The 22,143-nt window shown below is 36.9% G+C and overlaps 1 protein-coding gene across 1 annotated transcript in view; it reads left to right on the plus strand.

The window, feature by feature from the left end:
• Positions 1 to 2,712: 2,712 nt before the first annotated feature.
• Positions 2,713 to 22,143, plus strand: part of ABCA12 (ATP binding cassette subfamily A member 12) — a 166,968-nt gene continuing 147,537 nt past the window's right edge. Inside the window, exons 1-2 of the mRNA XM_029932926.1 lie at positions 2,713 to 2,781; positions 14,441 to 14,534. Coding sequence (XP_029788786.1) covers positions 2,713 to 2,781; positions 14,441 to 14,534 — 163 coding nt within the window. The remainder of the gene's footprint in view (positions 2,782 to 14,440; positions 14,535 to 22,143) is intronic.

Below are 22,143 nucleotides of genomic sequence, written 5' to 3' on the forward strand. Positions count from 1 at the left end.
TTTCAAAATTATATTTTTAAAATAAATTTGAAAACCTTAAAGAAAACAGTAGAATCAGATATGGCCAATATAGATGCCAGTATATAGATGTTCAGAGTGGGGCAAAATTTGGAAGACTCACTGTCTGTGTATCCTAATGTAAACTACTTTGAATTATGTGTTGTGAAAGAATAACTCAGTCTCCAAGTAAGTGTGTGTGACTTTTGGAGTTATGACATTGTGTGCCTTCCAGTATAAAGGAATATCTTACATATATTAAACACTTAATGCATAGTTTTAAAATTACTTTGAAGAGAAAAATCTCCTGGGAAGTCATGGGTTGTAATAAAATATATTATCTTCATCAGAAAATTAGAGGTAGTAGATGAAAGTGTCCAGGCAAGAGAATAGCCTGAGAGAGAGAGACTTTAACCAAAATTAAACAAACAATAGAACAACTCCATGATTACTCTGGGAAGATGAGGAGCAGCTAGTAGGAGAAACCATTTGATAGTTTTCAAGCTGATCTCTTACCTGCATCAGTTAATGTGGTGAGTCAGTACTTTTTAAGCTGAAGCAATCTGCCTGAATAAAGTGACTCTGTGCCTGTAATGTCCCTTGACCTGTAGAGCCACATCCCCAAATTCCACCTTGACTTCACAACTATTTGCGATCTAAATCATTAGTTGTAGACTATGGCACAGAAAGAAGGCAGGGAACAGAACCTCAGGTCATCTGCAAAGCTTTGAAGAAGCCAGAAGAATCTTGGACACTGAATTACAGGAGTGGTGAAGGAGGAGATGATATTACTCCAGAGGCACTCAGCGTCTGAAGAATACCTTGTTTTTAACCTTGTTCAGAGAGAAATAAAGAGCCAAATTCTAGATAGTCAAGACTGACTGCCTTATGGGGATTAGGCTTACAGAGACTCCTCACAGTAGGGACAGAGCCAAAGTTGAGGTAATGGGCATGTACCCACATGGCTCCAGTCAGCCTCAGGCTGGCTGCCATCAACATTGCAGAGTCAGCATGGGGACCCAGAAGCTGAACCAGCATTTGCTCCCAGTTTGAAGGGAGAACTCAAATATTGATTTTACTGATTTCACAAATAGAGACTGGATCAGTCATAGAAAGGTGTGAGGACCAAAGAAGACTTTCACTAGCCTTGGCTCAAATAGTTTATTCAATATTCAATTAAATTCAGTGGCAATTATTGAGCATTAATCATGTCTAAAATATTTTGATATAAAAGTAGTCTATGATCTTAAAGACTTTGTAGTCTAGTGGAAAAGATAAGAAAGCAAGGTCCTTGAGAGAAACATAAATAAACTGTGCTGGACTCAAAGGAAGGAGAGAGGATATCCTATGGGTATTTCTCAAAAGGCATCATGGAAGATGTCAACTTGAGGATGATTTTGAGAGGTAGGAGCTTAGAGAGAGAGGGATGTATCCCAGGTAGAGGAGATAGTGTAAGCAAGTTAAGGACCAGAAAGTAGAGGTATGTTTGCATACTGTAATATATACCACTTTGGCAAGCAGTCAAACATTTAAAGTTAGATTATTGAAAAATTGGTTGGAACCAGATTGTGGAAGCATTGAATTTCATAGGGAATAGGTTGTATTAAGGTGTTTAAGCAAGGTTACTCCTGGAGATCTTCATGCCAGACTTCTTCACCTGTATCCTGAAATCACAATTAAAATTACTTAATTAGAAAGTACACTTGAATAATTCAGGAATAGAGCATCTTTTCTCCTAATTTACAATAGATTTCTTTAGCTGATTTGGATATTCAAGTGCATTAGAACTCTGCTATACATAAATTCAGAAATATCCTGGGTCAACTGTCTTCTTTAATTATAAATGCCTAAGACAACGTGGCTTTCCTGTAATGGACCACATGCCTCCCCATCCCCAAAATGAGGGAATCCATTGTATGTCATTTATGACACCTACAGCCTCCTTTTTATTTTCTGCATTTTGTCTAACCTAATAAATTGTAGCAGAAGGGAAGACCTAGACAACCTAGTTACTTCCCTCCAAATCACAGCATTAAATGTAACTTTAGGCTAAAGATTGAGACTTTCTCTATGGGCTGAGGTTCAGAGTGTTTCAGTTGAGCTCTGGCCTTATTGAGTTAAAACATCTTAATGGCAATTTAAAGATTATGAGTCACTGGGCCCAGAGTCCCTAAAATGCTATGTGTCCTGCCTCTGCTACAGCAGGCACTATGTAGTAAAGAAGGAGAGAGAATGTAGGACAAGTCTTACTGGCCTGGCAAGGGTCCCACCTAATTCCTCATGACGTGTCCAATGCAGGTGACACCTTCTGGAAGGTGTGGATAGGCAGTTAATATCATGGAGAGTAGGAGGTGTGGGTTCAGCCTTTTTTTTTTTACAGTGGGGCATTATCTGAATGATATTCATTCTCTCTTGAGTCTAGACTTCATGTAACAAGCAGCAACTGGATATTATTTTAAAGCAAAGCTACTGAGAGGTTCTGGTCTGGGTTCTTGTTTCGGAGGAAGAGTTGGTTGAGAAGTGCTCCTTGGTCAAGGATTAACCCAAAGGAAAAATCCAGCAGCAGCACTGTGGGTTTCTTACCCCAGCCCTAAGGAAAGCTATGCCTTGAAAAGGCTTTGTTTCACCTATTGACACAGCAAGTTGGACAGGGTACCAATTCTTCTGTGGGGTGGAGGAAAAGAGAGGAATTCTCTTGTTCGTGGTGTTTGAAGGATGGCTTCCCAGTTTCATCAGCTTCGGGTCCTGGTCTGGAAAAATTGGCTCGGTGTCAAAAGGCAGCCGGTGAGTAGCAAGAGGGTAGGGAGAGGCATTGGAGGGCAGTGCTTCAGGTAATTCTAAAATGTGATGTTAATGACAAGTAGAAAATAGGAGTTTGAAGCTATTTTCTAAAGCAGGAATAAGATATTTAGAAATTATCCCTATATTTGTCTTATAGCTAATGGGGGCAAGTCCAAACATATTCCAAACCTGCCTTTTGACTTCAATAAATTGAAAAGGTAAACCAGGACATGCCCTGAGTAAAGAAAAGGATTCACTTTTTAACTGGTTGAGTTGGAACTAGTGTTGAATTCTAGGTTGCAGGCCAAAATGCTTTCAGAAATTTTCTTAATAAATTTAATTTAAAATGAGATGAATAAAAGTATTAAATGAAAGGAATAATAAATGGAGGAGAAATGCATTTGTAAACCAAAAGTGATGGGATGCTTGGTTGAAAAGTAAGATATGGAAAGGAACTAGTTTGAAAGCTGTTGGTATAGAAAACTTGTAAGAAATTTTAGTACCTAAAAATTATTTACTAGAAATGTCAAACAAGAGTCAATTTATTTGCCATGCTTCAAGAGTATTATTGAATCACTTAACTTTACAGCTACAGTCTGTCTACTCTACTTACTGCAACATCTTTTTTGTGCCCTTACATTCTTGTTTGCTTTTAAAATTACAAAGCTAGCTATTAGATACTCATCCGACAGGGAAGGGGAGATTGAGAAAGGAGTTGGTTTCTATGAATTGACACATATTCAGAAGAATGTTTGTAAACCAGGGAAATTCAAAAAGGCACTCAATATATTTCAATTGAGAGTGGTAATCCCCAGCCCCAAATGAATAATATAAATATTATGCAAATAACGTGCGTCATAGAAACCAGCATTTTATCTATGTACCTTATCTCCCTCTGGGCTTGCTTGCAGTGCCTGACACTGCTTACTTAAGTGTCCTGATGTACATATTGAGAATGAGAAGTAATGTTCACTCCCCTTTGTGAATATGGCAGGTATGATTTAAAATCATATTAAGTGATTGCATGGCTGTGGGGTTTGGACATCATATTTTAAATCATTAATATTTTTTTATTTATATAATTAGTGCTTTTTTAAAATTGAGAAAAACACAAAAGAAAAACCTCCCATTATGATTCTATGCTAGGTTCTACTTGGAATTGAGCAGGAAGAGTCTGGATACATAGGTGTGGACAGAGATGAGAGTTGGGTTCTTGGTTCTGATTCTCAGGTCCTGCCTGACTTGAGGAGCATACTATCATTTCTTTGAACATTGGTTTTCCTATTTGCCAAATGGGGCTAGAGGCTACCATATGTATCTTACTGAGTGGCAAGAGTCAGATGTGCTAGTATATTTCAAAGTGCTTTACAAATGGTGAAACACTTGACAAAAAGAATACAGAGGGATTTGGGGTGATGTGTATGTCATATTTTATTCAAAGTAATGCTGGAAGGAAATCCAGGAAAAGGGATTGTGAGAGAGAGGAAGAAATAAATACACAGTAAAGTTCTTAAGTGATGAAAACTCCATAGTTAAAAATAAAAGCATAGAAGAACGGAAAACTTATATCTGTTATTTCTGATAAACTGAATGCTGAGGTCGTATATTTTCCTTACAACTACATTTTACCTAAAAAAAAAAAAAATGAAACCCAACCCTCGGGTGAATACTTTTTTTTCATTGAGAAATTTTATCTTTAGAAACTTTAATAGATTCTTTCCTTATCTGTAAAATAGCTGGTATATCAATTTTCTAGTTTAGAGTTTTTCTCCATTTTAGTCAATTTCTGCTGGATATGGCATATTTAAAGGAGATGGAATTCAGGCATACTAAAACATTTTCAGTATACCTTATATTATTCCTATGCAGTCAAAAATCCCTAAAAAGCCCCTGGTAATTATACTTTTGCTTAAGGAAAGAGAATGCATGATCTATTAGTTCATTTAGAGACATCAGAGGATTAAGTCTACCTTGAGACCCAGGACAGATAAGTGTTGATTGCAAGAAATGAAATCAGAAATAGTTCTGGGGCAGCTGAGTGGCTAAGTCGGTTGAAAGTTCAACTTTGGCTCACATCATGATCTTGCAGTCCATGAGTTTGAGCCCTGCATTAGGCTCTATGATGACAGCTCAGAGCCTGGAGCCTGCTTTGGATTCTGTGTCTCCCTCTGTCTCTGCCCCTCCCCACTCAGACTCTCTTTCTTTCTCTGTCTCTCAAAAATAAATAAATGTCAAAAAAAAGTTTTAAAAAGAGAGAAATAGTTCTGAATTTGGGGAAATACAGAAGGCTCACTTGAAGTTATGACTAACTAGAGGGACCCAAGAGACCTTTAGAAAATGGTGATGCCACAAGGAGAAGGAGCGACAATTGTAAAAAGAGACCAATAGTGTAAAGAAAGGTACATTTCTTTCTTCATAGTTTATCTAGGGCCAACCCTATCTCCTGTCTTAGAAGACTTGAGGACACAGGTAGAAAAGATATACCTATGGTAGTGTTAACAGGGAAGGATGAGAAAATCAAGAGGTTGGAAAGTTAGGAGGTGAGATGAAAAAAGAAATTGTGAAAAGGGAAAATATAAACCAACCAGAATGTGAAAAAAAAGAGGTATATAAATTTGAGGGAGGACATAGTCTTTATGTAGGGACTAGACTTAATCATCCATCAAGCAATTATTTAAAATGCAAACATTTTTATTTCTCTCATTGTAATCTTTCTGAACATGATAAAAAAATAGAAATGAAGCTGTGTGACACTGGAAATGTATAGTCTTTAGTGAATGTTAAAGAATAATCACTACCAAGACATCTTCTTCCACTTTGTTTTCAAGAAATTCTATCACAAAGCAAGATGGCGGGAAGGATAGTCTATAAGGAAGGAGTTAGGAATCTATTAATGGAGAAACAAATGGTAGATAAGGGGAAAAACCAAATATACAGTAAGAATATTAGAGTTGGTATTATTGAGGAAATATATTATGAAAATATATCCTAGAATAGAAAGTGAGAAAAGAATTTCAAACAACTAACTATATAGTCTAAGGGGAAGGCAAGATCTTTAATTTTGGAGGTTATCTCCCTCAAAATTGTTCTTAGAGTAAATATTTCTCTTTTTAATAAAGTCAATTATTGAAATTCTGGAATATTTGGGATTCTCTAACTGCTTTAATTTTACAGGGCCCAGAGAGCTCAAGGGACTTGTCCAGGGCCACACAACAAGTTTAAGGACTCAAAGTCAGATTTCCCCCCTAAATGGATCTATTCTTTTCTCTACCTCCTGCTGTGTCTCTACTGCCACTGAGTTGAGTTTCTTTTTCCAGCATTCTCTGATCCCACTCAGAGTTCAGCCCACCAATCAAGAGATCATATTTACGAAAGGCCTTAGTTATTACTGTTTTTTTTAATATTAGTGGTTACATCAATTCTCAATTATATGGCTTAAAAAAAAAGAAAAGCAAGCAAGCTAAAGGAGTATGAAAAAAAATACATTAAGCACCCTCAGAAATGTTAGGTAATAGAAAAAATCAATTAGATTCAGTTGCTACCCTGCTGGGCTTGTAATTTAACTCTAGAAATAATGCAAAGATTAAGATTCCACTGGAGATGGTTAGCAACAGGGAGGCTCACCTAATGAGATGCTAGTTGATGATAGTAGCGTCCTGGCAGAGCAGGGGCTGCAGGATGTAAGACTAGATGGTGCAAGATCAGAGTTACCTTTCATTAAGAAGAAGAATTCTAAATAGGCATATGAAGGAGTGACTTCAAATCTCTACAGAAGTGGAATCTAATTCCAGACTGAGGACAGAAGATGGAAAATTACTTTGAGCTGTTTATTTTAACCTAACTATTTGGCTAGTGGACCAGCCTTTAGCTCAGTTGGTGACAGAACTAACTGTTTCTTCTGTCACAGACATTCCCACAACTTGATTGATGACAAACAGTTTGGATTAAGTGTGACACTTCCTTCCCAATCCCTACCTTGCTCATATGACCTCCCATCACAGTCTCTAGAGAAAGAGAAAGTCCCTGCTTCAAAATTGTGGAGCAAGTTGGTCTATGTATTAAAATAATTATTTGATTAAAGCAATTTAGGATTAATCTGTCATCTCAAATTTGGTTATAAATCAGATTAAAATGAACTAGGTCCTGCACAGTTCAGACCACTACCTGACCAAATGTCCTGGGCCTTTTTTCTCTTCTGGATCTGTATCATTTATTCCTATAATTCCTTTTTTTTTTTTGATGTCAGAAAAATTCCTATAATCCCTTTTAATCAAAGAAAATTAAGATCTACCTGTTGATATTGATGCCTGTTATATAGCAGACATGCCCATTTTGTTAGTTTATTCAATTAGTGAAAAGCAAGTGAGATGAAGATGTTTTAGGAAAGAGAGAAATGTAGAAATAAATTAGCTTAAAGTCCAATAAAAAAGTGTTGTTTTAATATTCACCATAGAAGATTTACCAGTCTCCAAAATGTATGATAATCTGCATTAATTTCAGTAGATGTCCTTGATCCGAGGTTTTAGATGAGCCATTTCCATGGATGGCAGAAAAGCCCAGAAGCAGAATGCCCAGTTAACTGAGAGCTTTGCTACTTGTATTTGCTTGTTTTGGGGGTGGAACTAAGGTTATTCCAGATCTAAAATACCAACCTCTTACTTTGGAATGTGAACCATGGAGTCTTCTTGTTGCCACCAAGTAATAGTCATCCTTGATTTATGGGACAATGCAAAAGTAAAGGAATGGAAAAGGAGGGAAGAAACAGTCTACTTTATACATGGAAGGTTGGGCAATCTTTACTTTCAAGTTTGTCATAAAGTTATGGTTTTAGGTTACAGGAAGATCTTTAAGTGATTTTTAATGCTCTTATACGCTGAACTTATAAAAAGGGTGGTGTTGTGATCAGAAAGAACTAGTAATATATCTGATAGTGCTTTGTCTCCACTGCTTAATGCTTCACTGTGCAGGTGCTCAGGCCAGGCTCCCAAGGTTCAAACACCATATAGTGGCTTCTGGAATGAAGGCTTACTTAATCTCTTTAAGAGTCTGATTTCCCATATGCAAGAGGAAATGAGGGATTATATTAAATGAGAAAATTAATGCACTTTAAGTGTTTAACATAGCATCTTGCACAATCTAAGCAGTCAGTAAATATTAACTATTATTATTTGGAATATATTGAATTGGTACTAATTATAAGGCCACTTGACAAGGATTTATCCTGGGGAAGATATTTTGAACCAATATTTAACAGAGAATTATCGAGGGAACTGCCATTGGTACCCAGCAGTAGAGGGGACTTTGTCTCTTCAAATACTTGGAGAATTTTCATGTTGAAGAAAAGGCCAAACTAAGATGAGTGAGTATCAGATGTGGGAAGGAAGATATCACTTGATATGAGCAAAAACAAGCAAACAAAAATCAGACAATGTGAGCTGTCCAATAATGAAATCTCTTGAAATAGTGAACTTCTAGTCACTAGACGCACTCAAGTAGAAGCTGGATAACCATATGGCAAAGATGTTTTCCCTAACTTTTCATGTACCAGTCATTCTGGACTTATTTCTTTTCCTGGAATATTCCACCTTCTTTCCCATCTGTGGGTCTCCGCCCATATGTTTCCTCTGCTTGGAAGACTCCCACTTCTTTTTCACTTCCATCCAACACACATATCCTCTCTTCTGCCTGACCCTTTTTCATCTTTCAGGTTTTAGTCTTTACTCCCCTTGCTTTATCTTCCTTTTATTTTTAAAATATTTTTTAATGTTTATTTATTTGAGAGAGAGACACACAGAGTGTGAGCAGGAGAGAGAGAGGGAGACACAGAATTTGAAACAGGGTCCAGGCTCTGAGCTGTCGGCACAGAGACCAATGCAGGGTTTGAATTCATGGACTGTGAGATCATGACCTGAGCGAAAGTTGCACATTTAACAGACTGAGCCACCCAGGTGCCCCACTTTATCTTCCTTTTACACTCTACTTCCTGCATCTTAGCATTATCTATAACATTTGGCTATAAGTTTTTAAAGGTTTTCCTTCCCCAAAACACTGAAAATTTTAGTTGCTCTATCCTCAGTGTCTGATCCACAGTAGGTGCTCAATAATTTTTTATTGTATTATGAATGTAAGAGTCTCCAAGACCATGATTTCATGACCAGGAATGGGAATCTTCATCTGAAGCATTTTATTCTTATTGATTTTCAGAGGTAGGCAAAAGAATCTCCACTGCAGTTTGGAAATTGTGCTGATATTCAGTATCATTCATTTTGGATGTAGCCAACTTCAAACCACTCTAGTGCAAGGGGCACAAACCCAAATGTCTGTATGGGAGAGACAAGCAATATGACTATGTGGAGTGGCCAAGCATAAGGCAGTACTGGGGATGGTAACATTTATGATGAAGACTAGAGCATGAATACCTTATTTAAAGGCATTCAAATAGTAGGAGTTTTCTCAGAGTTTTAAATATATGGTAACACCTAATAATTTAAAGTTTACTGCTATCTTATTTTCTTATTTACATTCAGTGAAAGTGATTTTTACGAGTAACAAAACTGGTGGATACAGGAGCAGTAATTAGAATAAAAGGTTCTGACAAAGTAATGGCATATGAATTACCTAAAGCTGAAATCATGTGCTTTGCTCAGATTTTTCAAAAAATTAGATTTGAGAAATTTAAACTTGAAATTTTGAGCGGCTGACTTTGCTGACCTCAAGGTCATTGAAATGTCCCCTGCCATCACCAATAATTTCCTAAACCTTACCACCTATGTGCAGTAGGATAGAATTCCTGAATATGAAATATATTGGTTTTTATCTCTTTTCTTGACTCTTCATCTCTTCTCTTGTGCTATCATTTAAAAATTTCCTCTTGATTTTTAAAAGGAATTATTTTTAAAACAAATTTCTAAATTTGAAATTTGAAACAATTTCAGATTTAAAGAACAGTTGCAAAAATGGTACAAATAATTTTCTTTCTAGAGTCAGTGGAGATTGATGCCCCATTGTTTTGGATACTTCAGTGTGGCTGTTTTACACACAAGGACATTCATCTATACAACCCAGTACCACCATCAAATCTTTAGACACAATTCAAGCTTCATCCGTTGTCCCAACTATGCCTTTTATAACAAAAGATTCCAGTTCAGAATCACGTTCTGCATCTAGTTTTCATGCTCTGGTCTCCTTCAGTCTGTAACAGTTTGTTAGTCTTTCCTTAACTCTCATGACCCTGACACATTTTGAACATTAAAGACTAGTTGTTTTGTAGAGTATCTGTTGTTTCCTTACTTTTAGACTCTGGTTGTTTATCTTTGGGAGGAATATTACAGAAGTGACACGGTGTTTTTGCATCATTGCCTCACATCAGGAAGCGTATGATGTCAATTTGTCCCATTTTGTGAAGAAATTCTTTTGAGACTATACCTCATTAAACTTTCAGTTTATCTGTTTGTTTTTTTTATGTATTTATTTATACCTACATAGACTCAGAATTCCAGTTTATTCAGTTAGATATAATTTTTTATCGTCATAATTTTTTTAATGTTTAGGTTTGTCCAATGGGTCAAATTTGATGCTTAAATTTGTGATAGGCTGGTTCTATTGATGTCCCCATCATTTTCAACATTCTCTAAGCAATGTCTCTTATTAATCAGTTGCTCTACCTACCTACCTACCTAACTACCTATCTATCATCTACATATCTCTGTGGCAATAGGCATGGAAACAGTGATAATTTAAAGTCAATGAGTATACCTTGCTCTTAGATGCCTGTTGAAAGAAGCTAGAGTTTCTTGGGAGAATGAATATTTCCACAGTTGGGACACAGAAACTACCTGATGAGGCAGAAACAACTTGTGAAACCAGAGAAAAAGAAATAAAGAAATTATACCCAAACATTTATAGCTATGTTTCATGTCTCTTTATGCATTTTGGAAACCAGGGGTTCATACCCATATCTTTGTTTCCTCTTTTTTTCATGTTTATAATTCCCTTGATGGATAGTGAGAAAACCAGGCCCCTCTTCTGGTTAACGCATTTATTTTTTCAGTCAACTTCCCTGTAAACCAGTCACCTGCTTCTTGCCCTGAATAAATATCTTCCTTATGCTACTTGGGTTCTGACCTCCCAGGTCTGACTGCTGCACTATGCATTTTCTCTGCATCTTGCTAGGGACCCACTTTCTTCACTGTGTTATAGTAGTGCCCTCAGTCCTTGTGTGGACTAACCTTCCTGGCCTCCCTGAAAGGATTTTCAGGCACTGAATTGTTCAGGAAGGGAAAGGGAAAAGAAAGAGAAGAGAATGGGACAAATCAATGGAAAATAAATGCTGGAGAAACAAAAAGAGACACACACCATAGCCCACTAAGGAATTTTAAACTACTCAGTGTGTATATGCCTTTGAAGTTCAAGAATGCAGGGTAGAGGGTAGAACGCAAATGAGATACAGAGGAAATGTGAGATAATTAAAATATTAGAAAGAAAAGAAACTTTTAAAAACTGCTTTTCCTTTAGTTTTTGAGAAGACCTAAAATCTATGTGTGTAAAATCAATATACCAACCCTCTCTCCAAAAAAACAAAAGTGAGTCATGGCTCGTTGGTTTAATATTTGGATCCTTGACATTGCATTTGCTTCTAGGTTGTTTATGATAATATTTAGAATGGTGTCAGGAGCAATCCTGCTGCTATGAAAATTTAAATTTTGTTTATTTCTTGCTTTTGTGATTAACTTGTCAACCTTAACATTCCCAAGATCACAGTGTGGAGGGCTCTGTGTTTATTATCCTTCTAAAATGCAGTATAAGAAGTGTTCTCCAAACCTCTTTGATCTAAGATCCTGGGGAAAATCTTATGATAATGGATTGTTTATGGGCTTGCTGTAGTTTTTACCTAAAACAGAGTCCAAAATGTCTTAAATTATTCTGATCTAGATTATAGTTTTGTCTGGATTTAAATCATGTCTAAAATTAACTTCAAAATTTATCAAAACATCCTCATGGAAACATTAAATTAGATCAACCAAAAGATAATTTAAAGATATTCCAATACATAGGCCCCTTATTTGAATGTGAATATACATTTGTGCCGGTTCACTTGGTCTCCGTTACTCACTGAATTCTCATGAGGTTGCTATAAAAAATGAATAGATGCTCCTAAAAGTAACTATGGGGCACTAAACCTACTCAGATGAATCGTTTTTTTGGTTTTTTTTAAAGAGAATAGCTATGGCCTCAAATACAAAACCAAGAAATCCACAAACATTAACATTTTTAACCCTAATTCTTTATAGTCAACATTTCAAATAAGTCACATAGAATAAAAATGGCACTTGTTCCTAGTGAAGAACAGATTCTAATTTTTTAATGTATCTGAGACTAGGCTAGAATAACATTTTATATTTTTCTATAGCATTCATATTTTTCTGGTATATTTTCTGTAAGGCATTATTTGTTCCTCAGAGTAAGATGATAATTTACAAAATCTAGCCTACGTATCTTGAGATTCTGATCCTCACCCTCTGCTCTGTTTTCTAAATTATATGACTTTGGGTAAATTAATGGATAACAATATGATAACCTTCTGCACATCAGAGAACAAAAAAGAAAGTTGGATCAGACCAAGGCTTCTTAGCCTCGACTGTGCCTTGGATGTTGTTCGCAGCCTGGTAAAGCCTATGACCCTCCTAAGAATAGTGCTTTTAAATCAATAAGATAAATAGAACTACAAATAAAGCCAATTATATTGAAATTCAGTTATTAAGGTATTAAAAAGCAATTTTATGGTATGGTAGTATGTATTTCTTTGGTGTTGCAATACACAAACAAAATAAACAAATAAAGTGAACCCATAACTACCATAATTTTTAATGTCACCATAAGTAGAAACAGAACTTTAAGATATCTGCAACAGCAACACTAATGTGATTTTAAAATATCTGTGATTTTTATTTGTGACAAAGTCACAAGTACTTCTAATAACATTATGTTTCATTGCCTGCATTCATCATTAATGGCAATGCTAAATTTCATTTAAAAGATAAAGTAAAAATGTACTCTTTTTTTTCCTATCTGAATTTACAAGTGTCCTGAATTCTATCCAGTGGATGACATCAAAGAAACTTTCCAACACAAATAATCTAGGGCTTTATAAACAATTCTGCTAGTGAGATAAGATGGCAGACATTTAGAACTGTCCTACTCCATTATGGTACATGGACAGCAGCAGCGGCAGCATTACCACCTGCAGCTCGTTAGACATGCAGGCTCTCTGCCCTACTTCAGATCTAAGGCATCTGAATCTACACGTGTACAAGACTGATAGGTGGTTTGGTGTGCCCATTAATGCGTGGGAGGCACTGCTGCAGATGAAGCTGTTCGGACTGTCCGGGAGCTTTTCAGCTATGACCAAACCAAGTACCCTGGGATTTCTTATATCTACAGTCAACTTCTTCCATTTGCTAAAAACTCGCCCTTCAACCTGCCATCTACAAAGTTGGTGACGGGCTTCTCAGCAAGGATGGCAGTGCTCTTGAGACAACAGTGGAGATTTTCATATTACTCAAGAATCAGTAATTGAACTGGTCTTGATTGTTTTGGAGATTTGAAGAGCCCTAGGCAGTAGTGTGAGATTTGTCAGAAATTATCTTTGAAGCTATGGGGAGTGGGAGAGAAATGGTAACAAGTCTGCATAACCAGATAAAAACTTAGTTCCAAGTTGAACTTTATTAAGTACAGGTAAGGTTTGTCCTATACAGTTTGGTTTGAGCAGTGTAATTTGCATGAAACAGTTGATGTTCTTGAGTATACATGTTACTGCTCTGAAACCAGTTGTATATGTATGTAATATTAAGTGGTTCACATCTTCTAAACTGAATCATGTCGATATCGGGAGAAAAGACACTCCTGAAGTGTCTTACAGTGAAATTCCCTAATAGAAATTTGGATGCAGCATACATTTATTGAGCATCTGTTTTGTACCAGTGGAAATTTAGAAATGAATAAGACACTCTTCCTACCATAAAAGAATCACCAATTTATTGTAAACCGAGCAAAAAAAAAAAAAAAAAACCAACCACCTAGGTAGGTAGGTAGATAGGTAGTAAGAGTATAAGTTCTATTATAAAAGCAGACACAAGATACTATTTATAGTGGTATATGGAGGTTGCATACAAGTTTAAGTTCCTGTTTACTCATTGACTCACTTATTCATTCATTCATTTACTAATGTTTATTGAGCCATTATCCAATGTCACACACTAATCTATATGGCTGGCCATTCAATGTTGACACTGGAAGTGGTAAGATAAGCCTATGCTGAAATTAGTTGGGGTTTTGTATGCCCTGTTTAGAATGTTGAACCTTATCCAACAAGCAATGAAAAGATTTTTAAGCAGAGAAATTACTGCTGAGGTTTGGGACAGTCATGAGAGATGACTGGAAAAGGGGCTTCAGAAGCTCATTTTAAGGTTTTAACCCTGGAAAAGGCATTCTTGTATTCATTTTGAGATCTCTTGCACTTTTAAAAAATCTTGCATTCCTTTCTTATTAATAGCATTTACAGTAAATATCTGATTTGTGTTGGAAGTTTACAATATGTTGTACTTCTTGTCAAGTTTTTGGTTCAGCAATGTAATTAATGTTTCTTCCTGTTATTATTTTGCAGCTTTGGACACTTGTCTTGATTTTATGGCCAGTCATTATTTTCATAATCTTGGCTATTACGCGGACCAAATTTCCTCCAAGAGCAAAACCAACTTGTAAGTAAATTGAGATTTGTTTGTTTCCCTAATTTTTGGATTCCAATTAAAATTTATTTTCATACCACTTAAGTGTTTAATAGTATTTTCATGTGGTAGTATTTCTATAAATACTTAACCTGTTTTTTCTCCAGCTTTTTAAATTGGTTAGGAAGGTAAGCCTGTAATATTTATCTAAAAAACTATGAAGCATGTAGAAGCCAGAATATATTTTAATTTTTATTAAATTTTGACTCATTTATTATTCACCTCATAAATCTCACCGTGGTATTTACGACACAAATAAGTGGCGGTCTCAAGCTAGATCATCTTTTACTTTATATTGTCGCAAAAACCATAGACTGGTATTTGATGAATTGAACAAATGAAATCCAAAGTACTATAAAAATCTCTTATCTTTCTTTTTTAAATTTTTAAAAAAATGTTTTTATTTATTTTTGAGTGAGAGAGAGATAGCATGAGCAGGAGGGTCAGAGAGAGAGGGAGACACAGAATCTGAAGACAGGCTCCAGGCTATGAGCTGTCAGCACAGAGCCTAACTCAGGGCCCGAACCCACAAACCATAAGATCCTGACCTGAGGTGAAGTTGGATGCTTAACCCACTGAGCCACCCAGGCACCCCATCTTATCTCTCTTTAGGACTGATGTGAGCAATGCAAATGCATCAACATATTTAGTTTAAAAGAACATTGCTTTCCTCCATCGCATACTCTTTCCTACTTTGTCAAAAATTAATTGGCCATACATTTGTGGGCCCAGTTCTGGGTTCTCTATTCTATTCCATTGGTCTACGTGTCTGTTTTTGTGCCAATACCGTACTGTCTTGATGATGACAGCTTTGTAGTAGAGGCTAAAGTCTGGGATTGTGATGCCTCCTGTTTTGGTTTTCTTCTTCAATATTACTTTGGCTATTCGGGGTCTTTTGTGGTTCCATACGAATTTGAGGATAGTTTGAGTTACTCTTATACATTGACGAAGGGATTATAAATTGATAATATTCATTCGATTTTAAAATGTACATATCTATTCTTAGAAGTATTCCTAGCATAAGAGCAAATATGTACATGCATATGTACAGCATATGTACATATGTATAGCATATGTATAGCATATGTACATATATGTTCATATGCTATATATGTATTTATAAATAGAAACAGACATGTATATACAAATAATACAATGCTGTTGACCCATTTCAAGCAATAGAAAAGGTATTAGTCACATTTTAGTGTATATACACAATGGAATACTATGAAGCTCTTAAAATCAACTAAATAATTCTACACATACAGATCTAGAAAGATTTAAATTTTAAGTGAAAAGAAAGTGCATAAAGTTAATATGAAACTTTGTGTTTGAATAAAAAAAATTCTCCAAGAATGAACATAAAATATTATAAATAACAAGTCCTGAAAAGAAAGATTACATGTGGCTTTCACTTCCTCAAGTCTGCATTTCTGTTCTGCTTAAATGATCTAAAACATCTTATATTGTTTTTGACTTAAAAAGCATGATTTTTAAATACAAAATAAGAGGTTCAAGATGTACACCCTTTCTAATTCAAATTGTAGTGATATCAATATTCAAGTAAGCATTTAAAAACTGAAATAAAGTTTAAAAAAAAAAAGAACATTGCTTTCCAATTAGTGCTATTCCAGCTATTTTTAGTCATCACCAAGTTATAAAATGGGCACAGTGCTCTACTCAGGCCATTATTTTCTTTTGGATCTAGAATGGAGATGTAGGAAAGATGCAGAAAAGTCCTCAAAACTGGGTGGGGCCGGGGAGGGAAGATGAGAACCCCAATGATCTAACCAGTGTTGTTTTTGCTTTTTAAAAAATTTTTTTAATGTTTTAACTTATTTTTGAGAGAGACAGAGACTGAGTATGGGTGTGGGGGGTAGAGAGCCAGAGGGAGAGACACAATCCAAAGCAGGCTCCAGGCTCTGAGCTGAGAGCAGAGAGCCAGATGCAGGGTTTGAACTCGTGAGCCAGGAGATCATGACCTGAGCCAAAGGTGGACACTTAAACCACTGAGCCACCTAGCTGCCCCTGTTTTTGCTTTTGTTCTTAAACTTTGAAGCCAGTTTTCTGTGTAGAGGAGTAAAGGTTAGGTGAGGTACATCATGTTTCACAAAGCAGCCATCTCCTAAAAAGCTTCTCATAGAACAAATTTCTACAAATCCAATTGTATTTCAGATACATGATGGTAATTTGCTATATAAAAGAATAGTATGCTGAATTATTTGTAAGGAGAATTATGAGCTGATGACTTTTGAAAAATAAGTGTTTTTCAGTTACTCAGTCCTATGTAAGATGACAGCCATGGTAGGATCTACTTGATTCATACATAATAGAAAAATTCAAAAGAGAACATCCATTCAATTAGTGTAAAGCATTTAAACTCTTGATACTGGAATGAATAATTCTTGCATTTGAATAGCACCTTACCATTTCTAAAGGATTTTTGTTCAAGTTATTATATAGAGTTGTTGATGATATTTTATTAGGTTGTTTATAAAAGCAGCATAATTTTTTTCACTTCATATCATGGGTATATTAGTTCTTTATAACAGATGGACTTAAGTCCATTGTATATCATTGAAACTTACATATTCTTGCCTATCTTATGTAGCATGGACTTCCGAAACAAGGCATTCAGTGCATTAGGACCAATACTCTTTGAACTATTGTGGCTTAAGGTGCTTGCTAATTATCAATTCATGAATGATAGCGATACAACTTTATTAGCTTCTTTCAACAACTTATTTATACTAATTTCTTGTTTAAAAGGATTTTTCAGGTGTATAATAAGTTCCTCTTACAAAATTTACAAGACAGAAATATAAGGTGTATGAGTGAGTAGTCTTCATTGGTGCTACCTGATAGGATTTAGAGATTCATGGAAAAAAATTTGGAGAGCTCTTATAGTTCCACTAAATTTTGGAAACAAAAAACAAAAAACCTTGAAAAAAACCCACATGACAAGTGCCTCAGAGACCTAAATATTAAAGGGTCTGCACTAACACAATATCTAAAGGGAGATGAATAACCACATTTTATTATAGACTTGTGATCATACACTAATAATAATTAGTTATGAGGTGATTGTCTTTATGTTTGTGAGTAGGAGAGAACAGAATTATGGGAGAGTTTAGTGGAAGTATTTTTGCTAGTCTCTCAGAACTTATAAGGTTCAGTCTAAAAATAGTTTATTGTTTTTATAAGAACTTTATGAGAACTATTACAGGGAAGGTTCCCTCTCACTTTACAGAAGAGAACACAGGGCAACCTGGGCAATTGTAATTTGCCAAAATTTGATCATGTGGGATAGAGGTGAAAGGTTTTGGGAACTACCTTTACTTATTCTTTGCCCATGAGATTTGTCTCATATTTTACCATCTTATACGTAGAGCCATAACAAAACTTTGTGTCCACAATTTCAACTCATCTTATAATCCATAGACTATAAAATATAATTTTATATTTAGAGGTGCTATCTATACAGAAAGTTGGAGAATCTAAAAGCTAGTGTGGATGCAGTTACTTTATTTCTCTGTCTTGTGGTATAGAGGGAATAATTCTAAAATGGAAGTTTGGATTCAGGTATTTTTATTCTTTTTTAAACAATTATTATTGTTTTTTCTTTGTTTCTCCTATCTATCATACTGAAAGATTAAAGTGAGTTCATAAAAATAAATAATAAAAATAAATATTTCTTTGTCTCATACCATATGCCAGACATTTGGGGAGGTAATGGTGGTGTTATTCAATTCCCAGTAGAGCCAACCAGTGTAACAGAGAGATTAAGTAATCTGACCAAGATTGCACAGTTCAAAAGTGGTGGTGTCAAGATTTGAACCCAAGAAGTCTGGCTCCAGATTCTGGTTTTAAGCTTAAGAACTCACATTTCTTATATCGAGGAGCCAGTGCTAGTTTCTAAGTAATGTTGCATTACTTAGATGTTGTAATAGTAGACTAAACATTAGAAATTAGGAATCTGAGCACCCCTTCTCTGTTTCTATCATGAAATCAAGAAGTATGGGGGAAAAGGTATATTCCGATATATGAATCAGTTATCCTAAATATTAGTATTCAGTGGAGAATGCTGTCTCTGCATGAATCCCTGTAGTTGTAGTATCATGGAAATCAGGTCCCGCTTAACAGAGTTAAAAATCCTTTCCGGGCTATAGGGACTGCTTCAGTGCTAATTGAGCAACAGAGAAATGAAGAAGAAATTCCAGGCTACAGCCCAGTTGAATCTCAGCTATTGTGAGAACAGGAGTTGTCATCCCGTGGGCACATTCGGCTCCCAGAATAGCTGGGCAGGTGTGTAGGACTGATATATCATTCAGAACAAATAGAATTGGTGACTCAAAGGGCTCCCTCCATAGTGTTTTTGACTGATGGGCATCTGTAGAAGTCTGGATTTTGGTGAGTAAGGCAGCTGCTGAGTGTCTGCCAGGGGAAGCACCCGTCCTGAGCAAAATCCTTACTTTTGGCCTTGGCTGCTTTCACTTACACCCTTCTGTGTCATCATAAACAGCTTAGGTATCTAGCTTCTGCAAATAATAAGTCTCAGGTAAGGAAAGCTTCCCAAGGCTGGCACACAGGCCAGGATGCTTCTTGTCTGCATAGAGAAGAAATGGGCTAAGGCGCCACATTTGAAATAGTTCCAACCTCTTATAATCTGTACACGCAGTGACTTGTCAGGAGACAAACTTTAAAGCCAAAACACCATGCTTATGAGCAGAGGCAAACAAAGCAAACCCTCCAAAATGCATTTAGACTAAGCCCAGCTATAATGTACACTGAGCTATCTCTGTCTCCTTTCAACATGCACGTACCTGTGCAGTGCAGGCAAGCCGTTCCTAATTACTGCGGAACTGACTCCTTTTCAAGAACAGGAAAAAAAATCCCTGCCATAATGGGATAAGTGGACTCCAAATTTTGCAGTCTTGCCAAGTAAGGAGTCGCATCTTTATGAAGTTAATGAAAAACAATATTTTTCAAGTGGTTGAAAATACCACTAAAAGCACAATGGAAATTATACTGTGTAAGTATGACCATAGCTTGGATTAAACTGCAAGTGCCCTGGAGCCATCACTTCCTAATACCCCTGCCTCCCCAGAAATGAGGAAATTCAGCCCATCTGACATCTGGAAATGAGCCGGGGGATGGCAGGAGCCAACTGCTAATTGAATTATATCAAAATGTGTGCTAGTCACATCAACTCAGATGTGACTCCATCTCTTTGGTAAACGCAGGATCACCATTCCTAGCATGACTTTTGGCCCCCAGAGTGTACCTTTTATCTTCAGGGTTGCAATAAAAATAGTAATAAAGGTGAACATTTATTGAATACTGTGTGTCAGACCCTGTGCTGAGTACTTTACATCTATTTCCTTAGTTAATTCATCACCTCTATAAACTATGTGATACGACTGTCCCAACTTTAAAGATGACAATGTTGAGGCACAGAAATGTTAAGTAACCTACCCATATTCACATGGGTGCTATGCGCCCGATGCTGGATTTTAAACACAGTTTGCCCTGCATATAAGGTAGTTTTATTCAAATCGAGACTGCCAATAATGGCAATCCTAAGATCCGGCTCATTTGAGTTTTACAGCATCTCCTTTTTTCTTCCTCACACCACCTGTTAGCACTGCCATAGATCGAACATAGCTATAAAAGTGAACTCGATTAATTTTTCTACTTGTCAGCAGCTCTAGGAAAAAATGTGAGAAGGAAGATTGAAATTACTGATTCATTGGTGGTTTGTGGGATCCATGCGTGTTGCTATCCCTACAGTGCCTGAATTGTTAAGAGGAAACTCTTGTGTGGTTTCATGTTGCATAAGCCTGTGGGGCACCTTACCAGGGAGGGTTGTGAAAGTCAGAGGAGCCAGGCTTTTTCTGGCCCTGCTTTTGCTTCTGAGTTTGCGCATGGCTTGTTTTTATGGGAGAGACGGCAAGTGCGTGAGGACAGGATTCCTTTCTGGCGAATGGATTTCCCACGATTCAACAGCAGTAGCTGAGGCATCCATAGTAAATCATTTCTCGTTCTGTTTTGCTTGGCTCAAGATTAATGTAGGTTCTGTTCTGGGAAGCTCAGATGCCCACATCATGCATCTCCTGCCAGGTCCTGCCCCGGGCAGGCTCTCCGTTGCCATGTGTGCCAGCAGCACTGGGCAGTCTCTCAGGTTAGAGACGTCTGACTCATCCTTGCCTCCTCCCTTTCCTTCACCTCCCATACCGTGAGCCTGCACGCCAGAATCGAGCTTGTGAAATGTGTCCTGGATGGAGTTCCCCGCTTCCTTTCCATCCTTCCTGCCGTGGCTTGATTCGGGATCTCATTGTCTTATGCCTGTATTTCTTCAATAGCTTTTAATTCTGTGGGTTGGATGGGGGGCTGTCTGGAAGCCCAACCTCTAATTCTTCCCATTGTTTATCATCAGTTAAACCCTTAAAATATTCCTTGAGTCTACTAAGTTTCACTAGCCTTTATCCTACTTTCAAGATGTTCACGATCAGGGTTCATCCGACTTTCGGTTTGCTGTGTTCTGCATCATGAGGCCTTTGCCTGGAGACACAGTGCCCGAATGTCTTCCACAAATACCATGCTCATTCCCGTGTGTACACACATGCTGTCTTCTCCTCCTCATTTACTAAAATACAAGCTGTTATCTAAGGCTTACCCTTTGCCCTTCCCTGATCATCCAAACTGCAGTGATTTCTCCTTTCTATCTCTCTTGTCGATGTTTGGGCTAATGGTTTTTGAGTGCTTTATGCTTCAGTCTTGGCTCACTCATTAGACCAATAATACATTAATAGCAGAAATCATGCCACGGCATCATATTAATATCAGACACAGCATGATTCCTACTAGAGGGAACCAAATAAGAATGGGATTTAGAATGTAGTGCAGTTTGAAAGATATGGGGAATTGGATTCTCAAACTCACCCAGAGATGCATAGCAATAAAGCTCAGTGTGAGTCTGAGATAGGTAAAGGACAAGAAGTTAGCTTGCTTTGGGTTTGGGTTTTACTTCAGGTAAATCTGACTGTGCTCTCAGAAATGTGTACAATGCTAATATTGGGAGGGGTGCCTGGGTGGCTGACAGCATGGAGCCTGCTAGGGATTCTCTCTCCCTCTCTCTCTGCCTCTCCCCTGCTCAGTCTCATTCTCTCCCTCTCTCTCTCAAAATAAATGAATAAACAAACATTTAAGAATGTCTATAATGCTAATATTGGGACAAGAAAAGGGATATAAAGCTCTCTCACTCCTCCTCAGGTAGATCCACCTGGGAATTTCCCTCACAAACACCTGAGAGTTCATGTGAATATGTACAGAAGATTTTTGTGTGGGAGAGATTTATAGTCTGCTCCTTGCTTAAGTTCCAGAAAACACTAGAGCAGCTTTTGAATTTCATACCCAAAGCCCCATCATTTACTTCTTCCATCAGTGAATCAATAGTGACCAACTATTTTTGGAAACATTACTGACCCCTTAGAAGCCAACACGAAGATAAATTCCATGAAATGCATAGAAACCAAGATGGTGACTGCATCCCCTAGCACCCTGCACCAACGGGGCTGCAGGG

The sequence above is a fragment of the Suricata suricatta genome, chromosome 3 (assembly GCF_006229205.1).
Source record: "Suricata suricatta isolate VVHF042 chromosome 3, meerkat_22Aug2017_6uvM2_HiC, whole genome shotgun sequence".
NCBI classification, from domain to species: domain Eukaryota; kingdom Metazoa; phylum Chordata; class Mammalia; order Carnivora; family Herpestidae; genus Suricata; species Suricata suricatta.